The following is a 16,916-nucleotide window of genomic DNA, read 5'->3' as shown; positions in this document are numbered from 1 at the left end:
AAGGGCCACAACTCTTGCACCAATATATCATGAATTATGCACCCTTGTTACTTAGAATTTCAGGCTAATGTTAGTGCACTTTCACTTTGATATTACTTAATGAATTTGATTCAGACTTAAAATAGTTCTTCCACATCATTGTCCTTGTCATATAACAGAAGGTCCATAATGGATTTTATTCAAACTTAGAATGCTTGTTCCACATGGTCACCCACATCATATGTCACAATGTTCATGATGCTTGCACCAAAATGCTAGAGTTATATCCTTTTTTACATAGAACTTCAAGTTCAAGTTGTGATGCACTTCTGCTCTACCTGACTTATTTGATTCAAACTTCAAATAGTTGTTCCCTATTATAAGCCACATGATATGACACAATGTCATGGTGCATTACTTTTGTAGAAATTTTCCATGAATTATGTCCCTTTTATACTTATTTAATGTTTCTCTATCCCTGTTATTATTAAATACATTTGACACAGACCCAAGCTATTGTGCCATATCTTCATCCACATTCGAGTAATTAAACACTCCAGCAACAGCTCCAGCTTCCTCAGATGTGCCCAGTTTCACTATCCGGCATCGAAATAGTCGAGCATGCAGTCTCCTGTGACAGGTCTTGTTTATGTGTGTTCTTGAAAACTTGGACATATTATGTCATGGTGCATGCATTCATCAGTCTGTCTGTCGGTCTATCATGTTTTAGAGCGAACCATTCAAGATATTAACTTTAAACTTTGCAAAGATAGGTGGCAATTAGACAATGCAGAATGCTTTAACAGTCAGTAGGTCAAGTTTTATTTCATATTTCATGTCAAGAGCATTCAAGGTATTGACTTCAATTTTGGTATATAGGCAGGTGACAATGGGATGATGTGCAAAGCGTATGCAGCAGGTCTGTAGGTCAAAGACCACATCAAGGTCAAATCCATTTGTCATGCATTGTGTCAGGAGCAGAAATTGATAAAATGCAGATGTAACCTGTGACCATTCCTCATCTTCAGACATCACCTGACCTCAGTTTGACCTTGACCTCATTTTGCACTTTGGTTGCTTTATATGGGCCATCTCTTGTTTAACCAAATGGGACCGTTTCGTCTAGCATCAATACCCCTTACAAGAATGAATTGATACTAATACAGATGTAAACTGTGACCATTCCTCATCTCCAAACATCACCTGACCTCAGTTTGACCTCGACCTCGTTTTGGACTTTGGTGCAAAATCTATCAACAAGGATGCCACTGGGCGCATCAAGCATTTATTGAATGCAGCTCCTTGATTATTTTGTCTGGAGTGCAACTTCAAAGCTATTAAAGGTACTGACATTAAACTTGGAATATAGGTTGGTTGCAATGGGACAATTTGGCGAATGCAAAAAAAAATGCTTTCAGTTCTTTGTGCTTTAATATTCCATCACCACAGCTGTACAAAACACCCTAACCACTGCCACATTACACCCTTTGATGCAAATACACCCAAAAAATTTCTGATCTCTGAGAAATTTTGGGCATACATGTACATGTATGCTGCCCTGTTTTCTGGAACTTTTGTTACAGCTTTCCAAAATGAAAGGTTGTCTCTTCCACTTACAACTTCTATAATATATAATTGTATCCAAAATCTAATTATATGCAATCGTAAATGGTGTCAAGTAGCAGATATATTGCCGTTTTTGTTTGACTTTTCAAAGGAAAAATACGGCTATTGCACTCGCCCCAGCGTCATAGTCACCGTTGGTTAAAGTTTTTGATAAAGTCAAATATCTGTTACTGTCAAAGCTATTGACTTGAAACTTAAAATATTTATTTACTATCAAGGTCTACACCAGGAGAAACAGTCCCCATAACTCTGATTGAATTTTGACAGAGTTATGCCCCTTTTTAATTTAGAATTTGTTAGTTAGTTTTTGATAGTCAAATATCTCTAGTTACTCCTGAAACTTAAAATATTTATTTAGTATACTATCAAAGTCTACACCTGGAGAAACAATTCCCATAACTCTGAATTTTGACAGAGTTGTGCCCCTTTTTAATTTAGAATACTTTGGTTAGTTTTTAATAGTTAAATATCTCTGTTACTATCAAAGCTTTTGACTTGAAACTTAAAATATTTACTATCAAAGTCTACACCAGGAGAAACAATCCTCATACGTTTGATTTGAATCTTGACAGAGTTATGTCCCTTTTGACTTTGAATTTTTTGGTTAAAGTTTTATAAAGTTTTTACTTGCAAAGCTCTAATTCAGATCGAGCACTGGGAAAAGTGTGCTGTCATTTGGACGGCTCTCGTTCTTAAATACATATTTCTAACTCTGACATCAAATGGGTCTTAAGTAACAGAAACGACTTTTCATTATATACCTTTATAAATTGTGTAAAAAAATCGGCTTATATTTCACAATTAAATATGAACAGGCATGAAAAAAATCTGTATTGTACCTTTTAAATTCCATATTGTACCTTTTGTATTGTATGCATCTGGACTACTTTCATTAATATGCATGACCTGATACAGTTCTATAAATAGTGCACATAATAACTTCACTTATATAGTTCCATTTTAATATTGATAAACATTGAAGATTTTGTTTAATAACAAAACAGCAAACACAAAGGTAGAGGTATATAATAAAAGGGTCATTATAACAGTAACTAGATCTGGGATTTTGTATTCAGCTCTAGTGGATTTTGTAAGGTTGGATCACACTCGGCGCTTGCATGCCTCCTGAGATCCGATCTGGCGAAATCCACTCGAGCCAAATACAGCATCGCAGATCGAGCTAAAGTTACAATAACCCTATTATATCTCTGGGATACTCTGACTCATGAGTTCTGCACATCGTGGCTCAAACCTTTGACCCCGAGTTGTGACCTTGACCTTGAGCCGACATGGCTGACTCATGGGTTTGCACATCGTCTTGATGAGGTGATCATTTGACCCAAGTTTCATGATTATCCTTCAAGGGGTTTAGGAGATACAGAGCGGACAAAAAATGGAAGGCTCAAACCTTTGACCTTGAGTTGTGACCTTGACCTTGAGTCGACATGGCTGACTTATGGGTTCTGCACATCGTCTCGATGCAGTGATCATTTGACCAAAGTTTCATGATTATCCTTCAAGGGGTTTAGGAGATACAGAGCGGACACGAAATGGAAGGCTCAAACCTTTGACCTTGAGTTGTGACCTTGACCTTGAACCGACATGGCTGACTCATGGGTTCTGCACATCGTCTTGATGAGGTGATCATTTGACCCAAGTTTCATGAAAATCCTTCAAGGGGTTTAGGAGATACAGAGCAGACACAAAATGTTACGGAAGGATGGACGGAGACCATTCCTATAACCCCCCCACCACTCGTGGCGGGGGATTAAAAAAAAGGCAGAGAATCAAAGGAGTTTCATATAACTAATCAATTCATAGTCCAGTCCTCAATCTTCAAAGGACCCAAGGTTCTAATGTCAATAAATGTATATCCACAACAAGGGTTGATTTAAGAGGTTTTAGCTAGATCTAAGACACCCTCTGTGTATGTATAAACTAGTGTGCCAAACATGTCTCCCTACAGGTTGGAAGTAGTACTGTATCTAAATATCTAACACAGATATATAGCTTTTGATGTGCACAAACAAATCAAATGTAGATTCTGTTTTGTTTGGGTTTAACACCATTTTTCAACAGTATTTCAGTTATGTAATGGCGAACAGTTAACCTAACCTGGATTCTGGACCAGTACAAACCTGTTCTCCGCAAGTAACTGCCAACATCCCCACATGAATCGGAGGTGGAGGATGAATGATTTCAGACACAATGTCTTTTATCTAATCGTTACGGAGAACATACACCCCACCAGGGGATCAAACTCATGACCCCACGATCTATAGATCTGCGCTCTCCCTATTGAGCTAAGTGGGCAGGTTCAAATGTACATCTGGTATAATAATAATAACTAGAAAATACTTTTGTAAAAAAGCGCATGTCTCCCCCAATGCAAAGTCCTATAGGCAAGAAGTCAATAGGGGTCAGAAGCGAAAGTCAAAGAGACACTGATGGTTGGCTGCAATAGGGATCATCTACTTGGCATGTCCAGTTATCCCGCTAAATTTCAACACTTGTTGCCTAGTAGTTCTCAAGTCACTGTTCAGGCTCCTGTGACCTTGACCTTTGATCAAGTGACCTCAAAATAAATAGGGGTCATCTACTCTGCATGTCCAATCATCCTATTAAGTTTCAACATTGTAGGTCAAGTGGTTCTCAAGTTATTTCCAAAAAATGATTTTACATGAACAGGCCACTGTAACCTTGAACTTTAATAGACTGACCCCAAAATCAATAGGGGTCATCTACTCTGCATGTTCAATCATCCTATGAAGTTTCAACAGTCTGGGTCAAGTGGTTCTCAAGTTATTGATCGGAACTGGTTATCAATGTTCAGGCCCCTGTGACCTTGACCTTTAACGGAGTGACCCCAAAAACAGACCCCAAAATCGTTATGGGTCATCTACTCTTTATGACCAATCATCCTATTAAGTTTCAACATTCTGGGTCAAGTGGTTCTCAAGTTACTGACCGGAAATGGTTTTCAATGTTCAGGCCCCTGTGACCTTGACCTTTAATGGAGTGACCCCAAAATCGATAGGGGTCATCTACTTTGCATGTACAATCATCCTATGAAGTTTCAACACTCTGGGTCAAGTGGTTCTCTAGTTATTGATTGGAAATGGTTTTCAATGTTCAGGCCCCTGTGACCTTGACCTTTGACGGAGTGACCCCAAAATCAATAGGGGTCATCTACTCTTCATGACCAATCATCCTATGAAGTTTCAACATTCTGGGTCAAGTGGTTCTCTAGTTATTGATCGGAAATGGTTTTCAATGTTCAGGCCCCTGTGACCTTGACCTTTGACGGAGTGACCCTAAAATCAATAGGGGTCATCTACTCTTCATGACCAATCATCCTATGAAGTTTCAACATTCTGGGTCAAGTGGTTCTCTAGTTATTGATTGGAAATGGTTTTCAATGTTCAGGCCCCTGTGACCTTGACCTTTGACGGAGAGACCCCAAAATCAATAGGGGTCATCTACTCTTCATGACCAATCATCCTATGAAGTTTCAACATTCTGGGTCAAGTGGTTCTCTAGTTATTGATCAGAAATGGTTTTCAATGTTCAGGCCCCTGTGACCTTGACCTTTGATGGAGTGACCCCAAAATCAATAGGGGTCATCTACTCTTCATGACCAATCATCCTATGAAGTTTCAACATTCTGGGTCAAGTGGTTCTCTAGTTATTGTTTGGAAATGGTTTTCAATGTTCAGGCCCCTGTGACCTTGACCTTTGACGGAGTGACCCCAAAATCAATAGGGGTCATCTACTCTTCATGACCAATCATCCTATGAAGTTTCAACATTCTGGGTCAAGTGGTTCTCTAGTTATTGATCGGAAATGGTTTTCAATGTTCAGGCCCCTGTGACCTTGACCTTTGATGGAGTGACCCCAAAATCAATAGGGGTCATCTACTCTTCATGACCAATCATCCTATGAAGTTTCAACATTCTGGGTCAAGTGGTTCTCTAGTTATTGATCAGAAATGGTTTTCAATGTTCAGGCCCCTGTGACCTTGACCTTTGACGGAGTGACCCCAAAATCAATAGGGGTCATCTACTCTTCATGACCAATCATCCTATGAAGTTTCAACATTCTGGGTCAAGTGGTTCTCTAGTTATTGATCGGAAATGGTTTTCAATGTTCAGGCCCCTGTGACCTTGACCTTTGATGGAGTGACCCCAAAAACAATAGGGGTCGTCTACTCCAGCAGCCCTACAACCATATGAAGTTTGAAGGTTGTAGGTCAAATGGTTCTCCAGTTATTGCTCGAAATGAAGTGTGACGTACGGACGGACTGACGGACGGACGGACAGGGCAAAAACAATATGTCTCCTGGGGGAGACATAATAAAATGTAGATCGGTTAAAAAGGTTGTTATTGCAAAAGCAGGAAAGATAGTCAACACATGGACATCATTCGCTGTTTTCTGAGAGAAACATAGACTTGCTAAACTTTTTTAGGAATCAGTTGCACGACATAAAAGTGCTAGACCAAAAATGTGTTCTAGCTTAAAGCCTATTCGAATTTTGCTTTAAAAGCTTACAATGAGACAAGCAGAAAAATCAGCAGTAGTCATTTGCACACTGCGTAAACTGTCACATGAAGTTACTTTTTAGAACTTCATATCACTGACCTTTACCCACTTAACCCACAACAATGCCACATCAAGTTTCATATGTCTAAGTCAAGGTATTCTATATTAAAGGGAAACAATTTTTAAGACAAGGAACAGTATAACCTTGATATCTGATCTACTGACAGCACATTCATTGACCACAATAGCCAGTTTACGAAGTTAGATGCCTGTGGGCTCACACCTGAACTTGGCGAGCATAAACAGTTTTTCAGGTGACTGGTAACAGCGACTGTTTCTACCCCCACAATGACAGGTATATCTACAAAGTGCAGATAAACATCCTATGCAGTGCAATAGCTATTGGTCAAGAGTTACTGAAGCCATCTGCACAAAGTTTTACAGACTTTCTCTTGTTTGAAGGTTGTGTGTGTTGTGGTAAATGGTACCGAGACTAAACTGATGAAACATGAAGAACACTTTATTAATGAAAAAGATGATTTTAAATGACAAAAATAACAAAATGAAACACTATGCAATTAACACAAGATCTTCAAGTAGAAATTTAATCCTTCAATGAAGATTTTAATGTGCAAGTTGAAGATTATGTGGGTTTATTGGTGGCTATCCAGTATAAATGTGGTAATATGCTATTCCGGACCATCTCAGATTGATCATGATGTTGTCAAAAATGACTTGTATTTCAGTACATAACATACACCAGCAGCTTTATGGTCAAAAAGTATTGTGTGTATTATAAATGCACAAATATTATGCTTTCAGTTTCCATTCAACTGTTTTGATAGGAATGTGTCCATCAAATTTCTGACCTAAATCATTATTTTGTTGAATTCCTAAACTGATAACTTCCTCCTCAAGAAAATGTTGTTTTTTATAACAGAGTCTTGTGTTATGTTAAGAGAGCAGAAACAGAATATTCAGGAATTCATCTGTCTGTAGGTATGATCTGTACTTGTTCACTGTGTTTCTGTAGTGTCCGTCTCAAGTTTGGTGGTGCTAGATCTAGTGGTGTTTTCTCCTCCTACAATAGTAAGAATAACAGACAAGGAATACTATGTAGACCTGACTAAATCAGGGCTGAAATAAGCTGTTTGAAATTCAATACCTTCAACAAATGCTTGTAAGTCAATTTTTATACATGTGTACATGTAATATACTTACATTGATTAATACCAGTACTATTTCGCAAATATGTATGGATTGGCAGTTTTAGTGGAATTCCCTCTGTCTAGGATTTCAGGAACATGTACAATACAACTTTAAAGTTTTTGATGGCCTTCTAAGCAATAATTCAGGCAGCACCTGGGTAGAACCACCTACATGTAAGCCAGATCAATGGCTTCCTGACATAAAAAATTCCACACCCTAAGCAAGGTTTTGAGCCCACAGCAACAAGGGACAAGAGATTCAAAATCAGCAACCTTAACAACTCAGCCAAGGAGACCCAAGATATGCATTTTATACCAAATAGTGTAAAACAAAGACATTAACAATCTTCATCTAAACTGTGAATGAATGGCTGAAACACGAAAAGTTCTAGTCTGTATATTGTTACCTTATTCATGATGGTTACATAAGCTCCATGTTCTATGAGCAATCTTGCTACCTCTGACCTCTCCTCTTCACATGCTAAATGTCTGGAATAAAATGTTCTTTACTGTAAAAGCAGAAATTTTTGCGAGGGTTTAATTTATGCTATATTTGTGAGGCCCACATCTCGTGAAAATTAATCCTTGGGTAAATATTCATAGTATATTTGAAATTCAAGTAGGATACCATTTTTACAATTTCACAAATATTAAACCTCGCGAACATACTCAAAATTTCAAATTCGCAAAATTTTTACCCAGCGAAAATATATGCTTTTACAGTATACATATTCTATCATAAAACAGCCCATACTGCTATTTTAAATGGAAAGAAAAGGTGTGTTACAGAGATTACAGGCTGTTAACACACCTTTTTGTATATATACATGCTCCATGGCAAAACGTAATGGTACAACAGCCCTTTAATGTATAACTAAAACAAGATTCACTCTTAAAGAGGATGTTATTTGTCAAACTTTTCAATTACTTCAGCTTTTAACTGCTAATAAATACTGTCAAACTTTGTCCACTTGAACTCAAGATAATGTGAATATCGCCTTATGTTCAAAGTCATCTTAGGTCCTGACAAAATCCCTGTATAATGTATATATTGTTTGATGGCTGAAAACTACTGATATCTTGAACAACGTTTTGCAAGTCCCATCAAGTTCAAGTGAGTTTGACTGTAGCTTTAATGTATGTTTGGTTCATGTTACAGCAGCTGCTGAATAACTCTTGATACGCAAGGACCATTACCCTAATGGCTTCCCTCAGCATTCTGAAGACATTACAACTCAAGAAATAAAATATATAAGAAAATCCTTTGGAAGCATAAAATACAACCAAGCAAAATAATAGCAGACTCGGTTTGACTATATCTATGCATGAGAGGTAATGGAAAGTGTAATGCCCCTCATGTCTGCTAGCACCGGCTTAGGTGAATTTCTATTAAATAGATACTGAATGGACTCACGGATCTCGGCAAATAAAACAAACCTGAATAATTATCCATTCATTAACAAAGTATATCAATGCAGAACATGATATTGTCCAACAAAAGCAACTTACAATGGAGTGTTACCAACAGAATCCTTGTAATTAACATCCACCTGATACTGCAGTAATAATTTCACCAGCTTTACATGACCTTTAGATGCTGCACGATGTAGTGGTGTATTCTCATAGCAATCTCCAATATTTGGATCTGCTCCATTCTCCAGTAACTTCTCTGATATCTAACATTGGTAAAGAAACAGTTCAACAGATGATCCACTCCAAATCTATTTCTTTATACATTAGCCTTTATCATGCTAACTTTCTAAAATGGACTGGTCCATTATTTCAATTTGGGCAGTACCACTTGTTAATCAAAGGGGTGTTCGCTGAAAATTTACAGACTGAATAGCAAACAGTGCAGAACAAGATCACCCTGCACTGGTTGCAAAGGCAGAATCACTTACCACCAGCAGGCTATTAAAGGTTACATTCTGTCTATCAAAAATTCTACAATCTAGTGTAATTTTATAATTACATACAATTCAATGGGATCAGAATCAAATGTAGCTGCAATTCTTAAGTTTTTAGCTAAATAAATCTATTTAAAACACTAATAAATGGACCTGTAAAAATAACGTTATCTTTAGACCCATTAATACACTGGGAAATAACTGTGTAAATAAAGCAGAATGTAGCAACAGGAATATGCATGAACATAATAATAACAACATTTGTCTTTACTTTCAGGCACATAGTAAAAATACTTTTGTACCAAATGATAGTAAAGCTTCATGAAGTGGACAAAGAAGTTTTAGGATGAACCCGACTGTAAGCCATTAAAGAAGTAAAAAGTTCAACTAAACAGTACGGCTTAATTTGGTATATGAAGCTGTTTACAATGAACCAATTTAAGCTATAAAGTAGTCAAAATATTAACCTAAACTCTGGTAGTTTTATGGGTCGCGGGGTTGTGAGTTTGATCCCTGGGTGGGTCGTATGTTCTCCGGGACGACTTGATAAAGGACACTGTGTCTGAAATCATTTGTCCTCTTGACCTCTGTTTCATGTGGTAAAGTTTGCAGTTACATGCAGATAAACTGGTGCTTAACATTGCATTTTTAACTGCTAATTCATTCCTTACCTCATATCTGTCTTTGGATGCAGCATAGTGTAACGAACATTGACCAGTTCTGTTGACAGCGTTAACTTGAGCGTCATGTGCGAGGAGGTTAACAACAATCTGTGTTCTACCTGCTGAAGCTGCTATCATCAAAGGTGTCCAGTTTGACTGTATAATAATGTATACTGTTACTACCCGTACGTTTTATTTCAGCTTTTATCAAACATGTACTGTGAAATCAGTTATATTCAGGGGGGATTAAGTTTCATTGTTGCATTACCACAATGAACAAACAATTAAGCCCGCCCACGTAACTCAATAGGGAGAGATATGGATCGCAGCATTGCGAGTTCAATCACCAGGTTGGATTATGTTCTAAGTGACGACTTGATGAAAAACATTGTGTCTAAAATCATTCGTCCTCCACCTCTGTTTCATGTGGTGAAGTTGGCAGTTACTTGCCAAGAACAGGTTTGTAATGGTATAGAATCCAGGAACACTGGCTAGGTTATCTGCCCGTCGCTACATAACTGAAATACTTTTGAAAAACAGTGATAAACCCAAAACAAACAAATACTTTACATATTTGAAGTATCATATTTGTAATGTTTTCAATTCATGTCTGATTAATTAGCCATTTTGGCAAAAACAGATTTAATGGGAAAAAAGTAACAATTTTGACCTAACTGATTTGTCAGAAATTATGGTATGAAAGTGAATGAATACTAATACCAACTGCTTGTCCTACTACAGTGGCATGGTGACTGTGTTAACTTAACCCAATATTGGCCCTTAAGGAAAAAAATCTCCATGCCATAATATCTGCAAGACAATAACCAAAATATACAGATTTACCTCATCCCTTGCATCTACTGGTACATTTAGTGACAGAAGGTATTCCACAATTTCAGTGTGGCCACCAGAAGCTGCCCAGTGCAGTGGCATGCGTTGTGTCTGAAAAAAAGGAAGTTGATCAGAATCTCAAAATCCCCATCAAATGACCTGTGGTGAGAGTAAATAATTATGTTGCAATGTGTCTTTTATAAGTACATCCTTTAACTTCTATGGTAATGTCTAGGAAAGCAAATAGAGGGGTGAGTAAAAAAGTACAGGAAAATGATGATTGCACAAGCATCAACTGCCTGAGCACCAAGTCTCACTCTAGCAATTCTTGTAGTCAAGGCCATTTTCCTCATATTTTCTTTGGGTAGCTGAAATCCTTAAATAACTCAAGCATTTTGCTCATTCCCTTTGACCACAAGCAGTTTAATTAGTATTAATTATTAATTAAAATTATTCAGAATCTAATTTTAAGCTATTATATTAATCATTATAAATACATTGAGGATGCACAGATCACAGCTTTTTTAAGGAAATAAATAATCATACGTCTTAATGAAACACAGTATGCTTTAATCTTGTAATAATGAATTATATAGAAAGTGTGTGATGTGTGAAACAAGCTTTTATTTATATGAGTTTTACAAAACATATGGAGTATAAGTATTGTTTTTCTGTTGTACTAATTAATATCTTTTTTTTATTTGCAAAACCAATAAAAGACTTTAGACAAAATGTTATTATCTTTGATTCTCAGCTTGTGAGCTAGTTAGAATTCTTCAGCTGAAATATGCAAAAAGTAATTAAACTAGATGCCCACGGGCAACATGTCGAGCCAGCCAGCTGTCAAAAGGGCTAGGAGTTGCACATGACACCCTGTCTCATTGAGGCAAACATTTATGCCAAATAAAAAATGATTGCAAAAAGTTACAATATAAGTTATTTATAGTAACAACAAAGGAAAGTAAATCTTTAAAAAAATCTAAGTCCACACAAAAATCCTTACCAGTAGAGAAAGATCAAAATACACCTCAAAATTGGATGTAACATGCATATTGTACTACAGAAAAGTGGTCTTGATTTTTCCCTATGACCAGTAATGAAAAAGTTACAATATAAGCTATATATAGTAACAACAAAGGGAAGTAATTCTAGGTTCTTGCACATGACACTCCGTCTCATGATGGTGAACAATTGTGCCAAGTTAAATCAAAATCCCTCCATGCATGAAAAAGAAATGCTCTGGACAAAGCCATTCTTGTATCTGACCTTTGACCTCTAAGTGTGACATTGACCTTAGACCTAGGGTCCTGGTTCTTGCGCACGACACTTCGTCACATGGTTGTGAACCTTTGTGCCAAGTTACATCAAAATCCCTCCATGCATGAAGAAGAAATGCTCCGGAAAAGTCATTATTGAATTTAACCTTTGACCTCCCAAGTGTGACCTTGATCTTTGAGATAGGAACCTGCGGTTTGCGCATGGCACTCCGTCTCACTGAGGTTAACATTCATGCCAAATATAAACGAGATTGCTCCATGCAAGTTATGGTCCGGACAAATCCAGACAGACGCACGCACGCACATACACCGAACAGCTATGTCTTCGCTTCCGCAAGTGGGCTCAACAAAAACACTATATCTGCACATTATCTGTACTGGTTTAACAACTATTTTTAATTCTGGAAAAGTTTTCAAGCTCCTGTGTTTTCTAAACTAATTGTTTGGCTATCAGCAAAGTCAAACATCCCATCCATTGTGATATCATCACCATTTTCGATTACCTTATAAACTTGTATTAAATCCATTCTATTTCATCTATATAATGTTGACTCTTTGAACACTTTTCATTCGTATTCACAGGGTCATATCAGGGCCATCTTACAAACTTGTATTAAATTCATATACATGTGTAATGTCATCAATTTGAATTCTTTTGATTGGTATATAATTAATAATAAGGTTGTACAATTCTAGAAGTAACTTGGAAATTCTACACTGAATATTTTCAATTGTCTTAACTTCCTTTTTCATTGTGCTAAGGGTACCAAACACAAAACAGTGTTTCCATTATCTAAAATGGGTCTAATAAGTGTCTTGTAAATAACCAATAATGTTACTTTTTCTAGATACAAGAAAGATCATTTAATAATACGTACAAACCAAACCAACTTAAACATGATATACCAGTGTGAAAATTATACCGTGTAATTACATCCGTGTGACCACATACCAGTACTGTATCACTTGATTACCAGTAAAGTAAGCCCTGGGAGAGAAAATACCAAGGTCCCTACTGGGGCTCGAACCCCGGACCTCGAGATCTGTAGGCAGACACTCTCACCACGTCGCTAAACATGCTAAAGGGTTAACCCAACAGCAAGGCTGTTGGAAGTGGCCTATAAACCTACTATCACTACACTTCTCTCCCTTTACTTTTCAGAGCTTACCAGCTCTCCAGAATGACACTCCATGCCCACCGCATGAGTTAGTCAAACACTTCTGACACCATTAAAGTAAACCCTGGGAGAGAAAATACCAAGGTCCCTACTGGGGTTCGAACCCCCGACCTCAAGATCTGTAGGCAGACACTTTAACAACGTCGTTTAGGTTTGGGTTAACCCAACAGCAAGGCTGTTGGAAGTAGCCTATAAACCTACTATCACTACACTAGACAAGCTTACTGTCGCTGAGTGGCTGCTTTTTAATTTCTGACTTTTGCAGCCACCGCAACAAGCCAAAGTATGTCAAAAACCTGGGATCTGCTGCGAGCAAAATTTGCTCTCAACTCGAATACATGAATGGAAATTGTTAAACACCATGAAATATATAGCATGTCCACAAAGATAGAACCTTTTTCTCGCGATCTGCACTGATGATATTCTTGAAATACACAGCATTACCTTATTCCGGCCATAAATTTATAGCTATCCTGCAGTATTGACCTTGTTTTTCAGCCATGATATTTTATGATGCATTGTTTTGATCCTTATCAACCAATCAGAAGACGCGCACTTTACAACATTTACATTTCAATTATTGGAGAATCTGTGGAAACCTGTACGCTGAATTCTCATTTTTTACGTCATTGTGAACTTAAAGGAAATGAACACGAAATATGATGTTAACTGTGTTGTTTATTATTTAAAGCGTAAGACCAATATACAGAAAAAGATATATACATAAAAACATCCTAGAAAATATACAAAGTCACTTTGTCTACAAATGCAAACTTCGCGGTGTGTAGTTAAAGTTACTGTACGTATTTTTTTCCAGAACGGCCCTCCTCAAACAATTTTCAGATCCCACGATTGTTTTCATGTCACTGTCAATAAAAGTATCTACTAAGCTTCAACAAATTCAAAACATGCAGCAGATGAATAACGAGAAAAGAACGGGGGACGAAATTGACCGGTCGGCGATTTGACGCGGTACGTACTTCACCGCAGTTGCGCGCTTGTTAACATAGGATTTCAGCTAACGTGTTTCGTTTTGAAACTATTATATTTTTTAACAATTTACTGATAGAAACAAGCAAGATTATCAGGTATTCGTCTGTATTTATTATGTATTACAAGTAGAGTGCAGAAAAATGTCAAAATTTGGTGTTAAATGCAAACTTCATAAAACTCAATTTCCACTCGGTTTTTGGCACATTTTGGTCCGACGTTACAGTTTGACCGTCACAATATAAAAGAAACTGTATACACCAGTTTACCAGGCTGGTAACATTGCCCGATCGGGCTTATGACACAAAAAGTAATATTTCTTGACAAATAATGAAGATATTTCTTTCAAACTTGGTCCATTTATTAAGCATTACATATAATGCTTATCAAGGTAGAAATAACTTTGTTGCCTTCAGTTTAGTTAGAATTACTTCCCTTTTTCAGATTTTTATGATGCATAATTTTTGAAGTCCAAAAATATTATGTTTTAATGCAATGTTTAAAACAGAAAAGGGTTCAATGGCTTTCTAGTGCTCCAAACTTGTACGCCAATACCTTTATTCTATATATTGAGGGTAAATACTTTGTTTCGGTATCAAGTCAACTCGTCCCCTAGTCAACTCGTCCCCCAGTCAACTCGTCCCCAATTTGGTCATTTCGTCCCCCAAAATTGGTCATTTCGTCCCCCTCGTGATAAAATTTGGTCAACTCGTCCCGATTTTGGTCAACTCGTCCCCCTTTTCGTCAATTCGTCCTCCTTTTAGAAATTTTGTCCCCCTTAATATTTTAGGCATTTTTGCTTTTTTGACTTTGAAAACTTTTATTTAAAATCATCGTGAGTTTTGAAGGAGTTATATTAGAAATAATTAACTTTAAATAATTAGGTTTGATAAAATAGTAAAAGAAATATACTGAAAATATAAGACAATTAACTGAAATAAAAAATGAAAAAATAAATACAATGCCCTTAGAATTTTAAATATAATATATTAGAAAATCTAATTAACTTTTTAAAAATCATAGTAAGAATAGAGAGAGCAATAAATCCTTACCTCTGGTCATAATAAAAGAAAGTTTTAATTAGAAATTAAATAAAGAATAAGTAAACAACTAATATCTGTCACATGTTTTACTAAAAATAACCAACATGCTTTATATCCATTTTTGTCATTAAAATAAAAAAAGAAATACTTAAATACTTCAAAAGTAGGGAGACAGTGGTTTCTAAAAAAAAAGTAGAATGAGCATATACCTGCATACGAGGTGTTAAAGGTTATTAATCACATTAAAAGGCCTTGATTGGGCTGATTGGGAGGTGTTAATGGTATTTAATTGCACGAGAAGTTGTTGATTGACTGAATGAAATGTGTCAAAATTTTCCCCTAGTAGAATTAAATGTGTTAATAGTTGATTGGAGTGAGGAAAGTATTTGTTATAAAAAAAGTTTAATAAAAAGTTTAATCTTATGCAAGAGTTTGAAAATAAGCAGCATCAAATACGGACATTTAAACAGCAATCATGTTATCCAACATAGCAGACTTACAAAAACAAAGAGAAAAAAAACAGAAAAACCCCCAGAAAATCCTCCTTGTTAAATCGATCATTTTTAAAGCAAAAAAGTTCTTAAAACAAACGAAAACTTATGTACATTTTTAGCGTAAAATATCCTTATTTGAAAGAAAAAACCCGTCTTAATTTATTATACTTTGATTTTTTTTCTCAAAAATACTTTTTAAAAAGGGGGCCGAAATGGGGGGACGAAATGACCAATTTGAAATCGCCGAGGGGGATGAAATGACCAAATCAGGGATGAGTTGACTGGGGGACGTGTTGACTAGGGGACGAGTTGACTGTAAATCCTTTGTTTCTAGTGCAGATGTATGAGCAATTTTTTTAGGACTAACATTTCTCTATAATGTTGTAAGTGGAAGCAGAGTAAAATGTTTACATTCATGTACTAGCGCAATAATTTAGAGCATTAGAAAGCCATTTAACCCTTTTTTGTATTAAGCTTAGCATTAGAACATTGTTTTTTGGACTTCAAAGATTATGTGTCATAAAAATCTGAAAAGGGGAAATAATTCTACCAAAACTGAAGGCAAATAAGTTATTTTTATTCTAATTTGTATCATTTGTTATGCTTAACAAATGGACCAAGTTTGAAAGAAATATCTTCATTATTTTTCAAGAAATATTACTTTTTGTGTCATAAGCCCGATCGGGCAATGTTACCAGCCTGTTTACTAACTGTTACTAGCTATATATGGTTTTCATACCATTGAAATGCTCTAAAGTACTGAAAATGATGTATGAAAATTTTATTGTTTATATAAATAAAGAAGGAACTGAACTGGCAGAGTGTAAACTACTGCAAGTACTGGTTTGTTGAACTACCCCACCCACATGGCACATCGTATCTGCATTAAGCGAATATATGCAACACTGAATGTGACGGTTTAAAACATTTGATATTCTTACAATTACAATAAAGTGAAAGAATAACATTTATATTACATCATCAGGTTTTGTTGCAAGACTGTTATCCTCTCTTAACTTAATTTTGAGCAGTTCAAAATTGCCATCGTACGTCAATTTGCTTATTTCATCCATGTTGTATTAAAATGAAAGTAGACTTAATTTGATTGGATGCAGCATTAATCGTTCAACTAATCAAAACTGGCCTTTCATTGCCGGCCTGGGCGTGTTCGACAGGTGCAT

The 16,916-nt window shown here is 36.4% G+C and overlaps 1 protein-coding gene across 1 annotated transcript; it reads right to left on the bottom strand.

Moving 5' to 3' along the window:
- Nucleotides 1-6,647: 6,647 nt before the first annotated feature.
- Nucleotides 6,648-16,867, bottom strand: LOC123563215 (26S proteasome non-ATPase regulatory subunit 10-like). The gene is made up of 6 exons (XM_045355889.2): nt 16,713-16,867; nt 10,766-10,864; nt 9,932-10,078; nt 8,863-9,029; nt 7,761-7,842; nt 6,648-7,226 (listed from the first exon to the last, which is right to left on the bottom strand). Exons 1-6 carry the CDS (start codon nt 16,806-16,808, stop codon nt 7,131-7,133), a joined length of 687 nt encoding a protein of 228 aa, XP_045211824.1. The 5' UTR covers nt 16,809-16,867; the 3' UTR covers nt 6,648-7,130.
- Nucleotides 16,868-16,916: the final 49 nt, after the last annotated feature.

The sequence above is a fragment of the Mercenaria mercenaria genome, chromosome 2 (genome assembly GCF_021730395.1).
Source record: "Mercenaria mercenaria strain notata chromosome 2, MADL_Memer_1, whole genome shotgun sequence".
Classification (NCBI taxonomy): Eukaryota; Metazoa; Mollusca; class Bivalvia; order Venerida; family Veneridae; genus Mercenaria; species Mercenaria mercenaria.
The sequence above is the reverse complement of the archived record's forward strand: the minus strand, read 5'-3'. Positions and strand labels throughout refer to the sequence as shown.

Bases quoted from the DNA above. Each gene is read 5' to 3' on its own strand.
- LOC123563215 (XM_045355889.2), bottom strand. From the start codon at position 16,808: ATGGATGAAATAAGCAAATTGACGTACGATGGCAATTTTGAACTGCTC. The intron at 10,865-16,712 runs GTAATATAAATG...CCTTTTTTTCAG, and splicing joins TTGCAACAAAACCTGATGAT to ACACAACGCATGCCACTGCA. The intron at 7,843-8,862 runs GTAAGTTGCTTT...ATTTTATTCCAG, and splicing joins TCTGTTGGTAACACTCCATT to ACATTTAGCATGTGAAGAGG.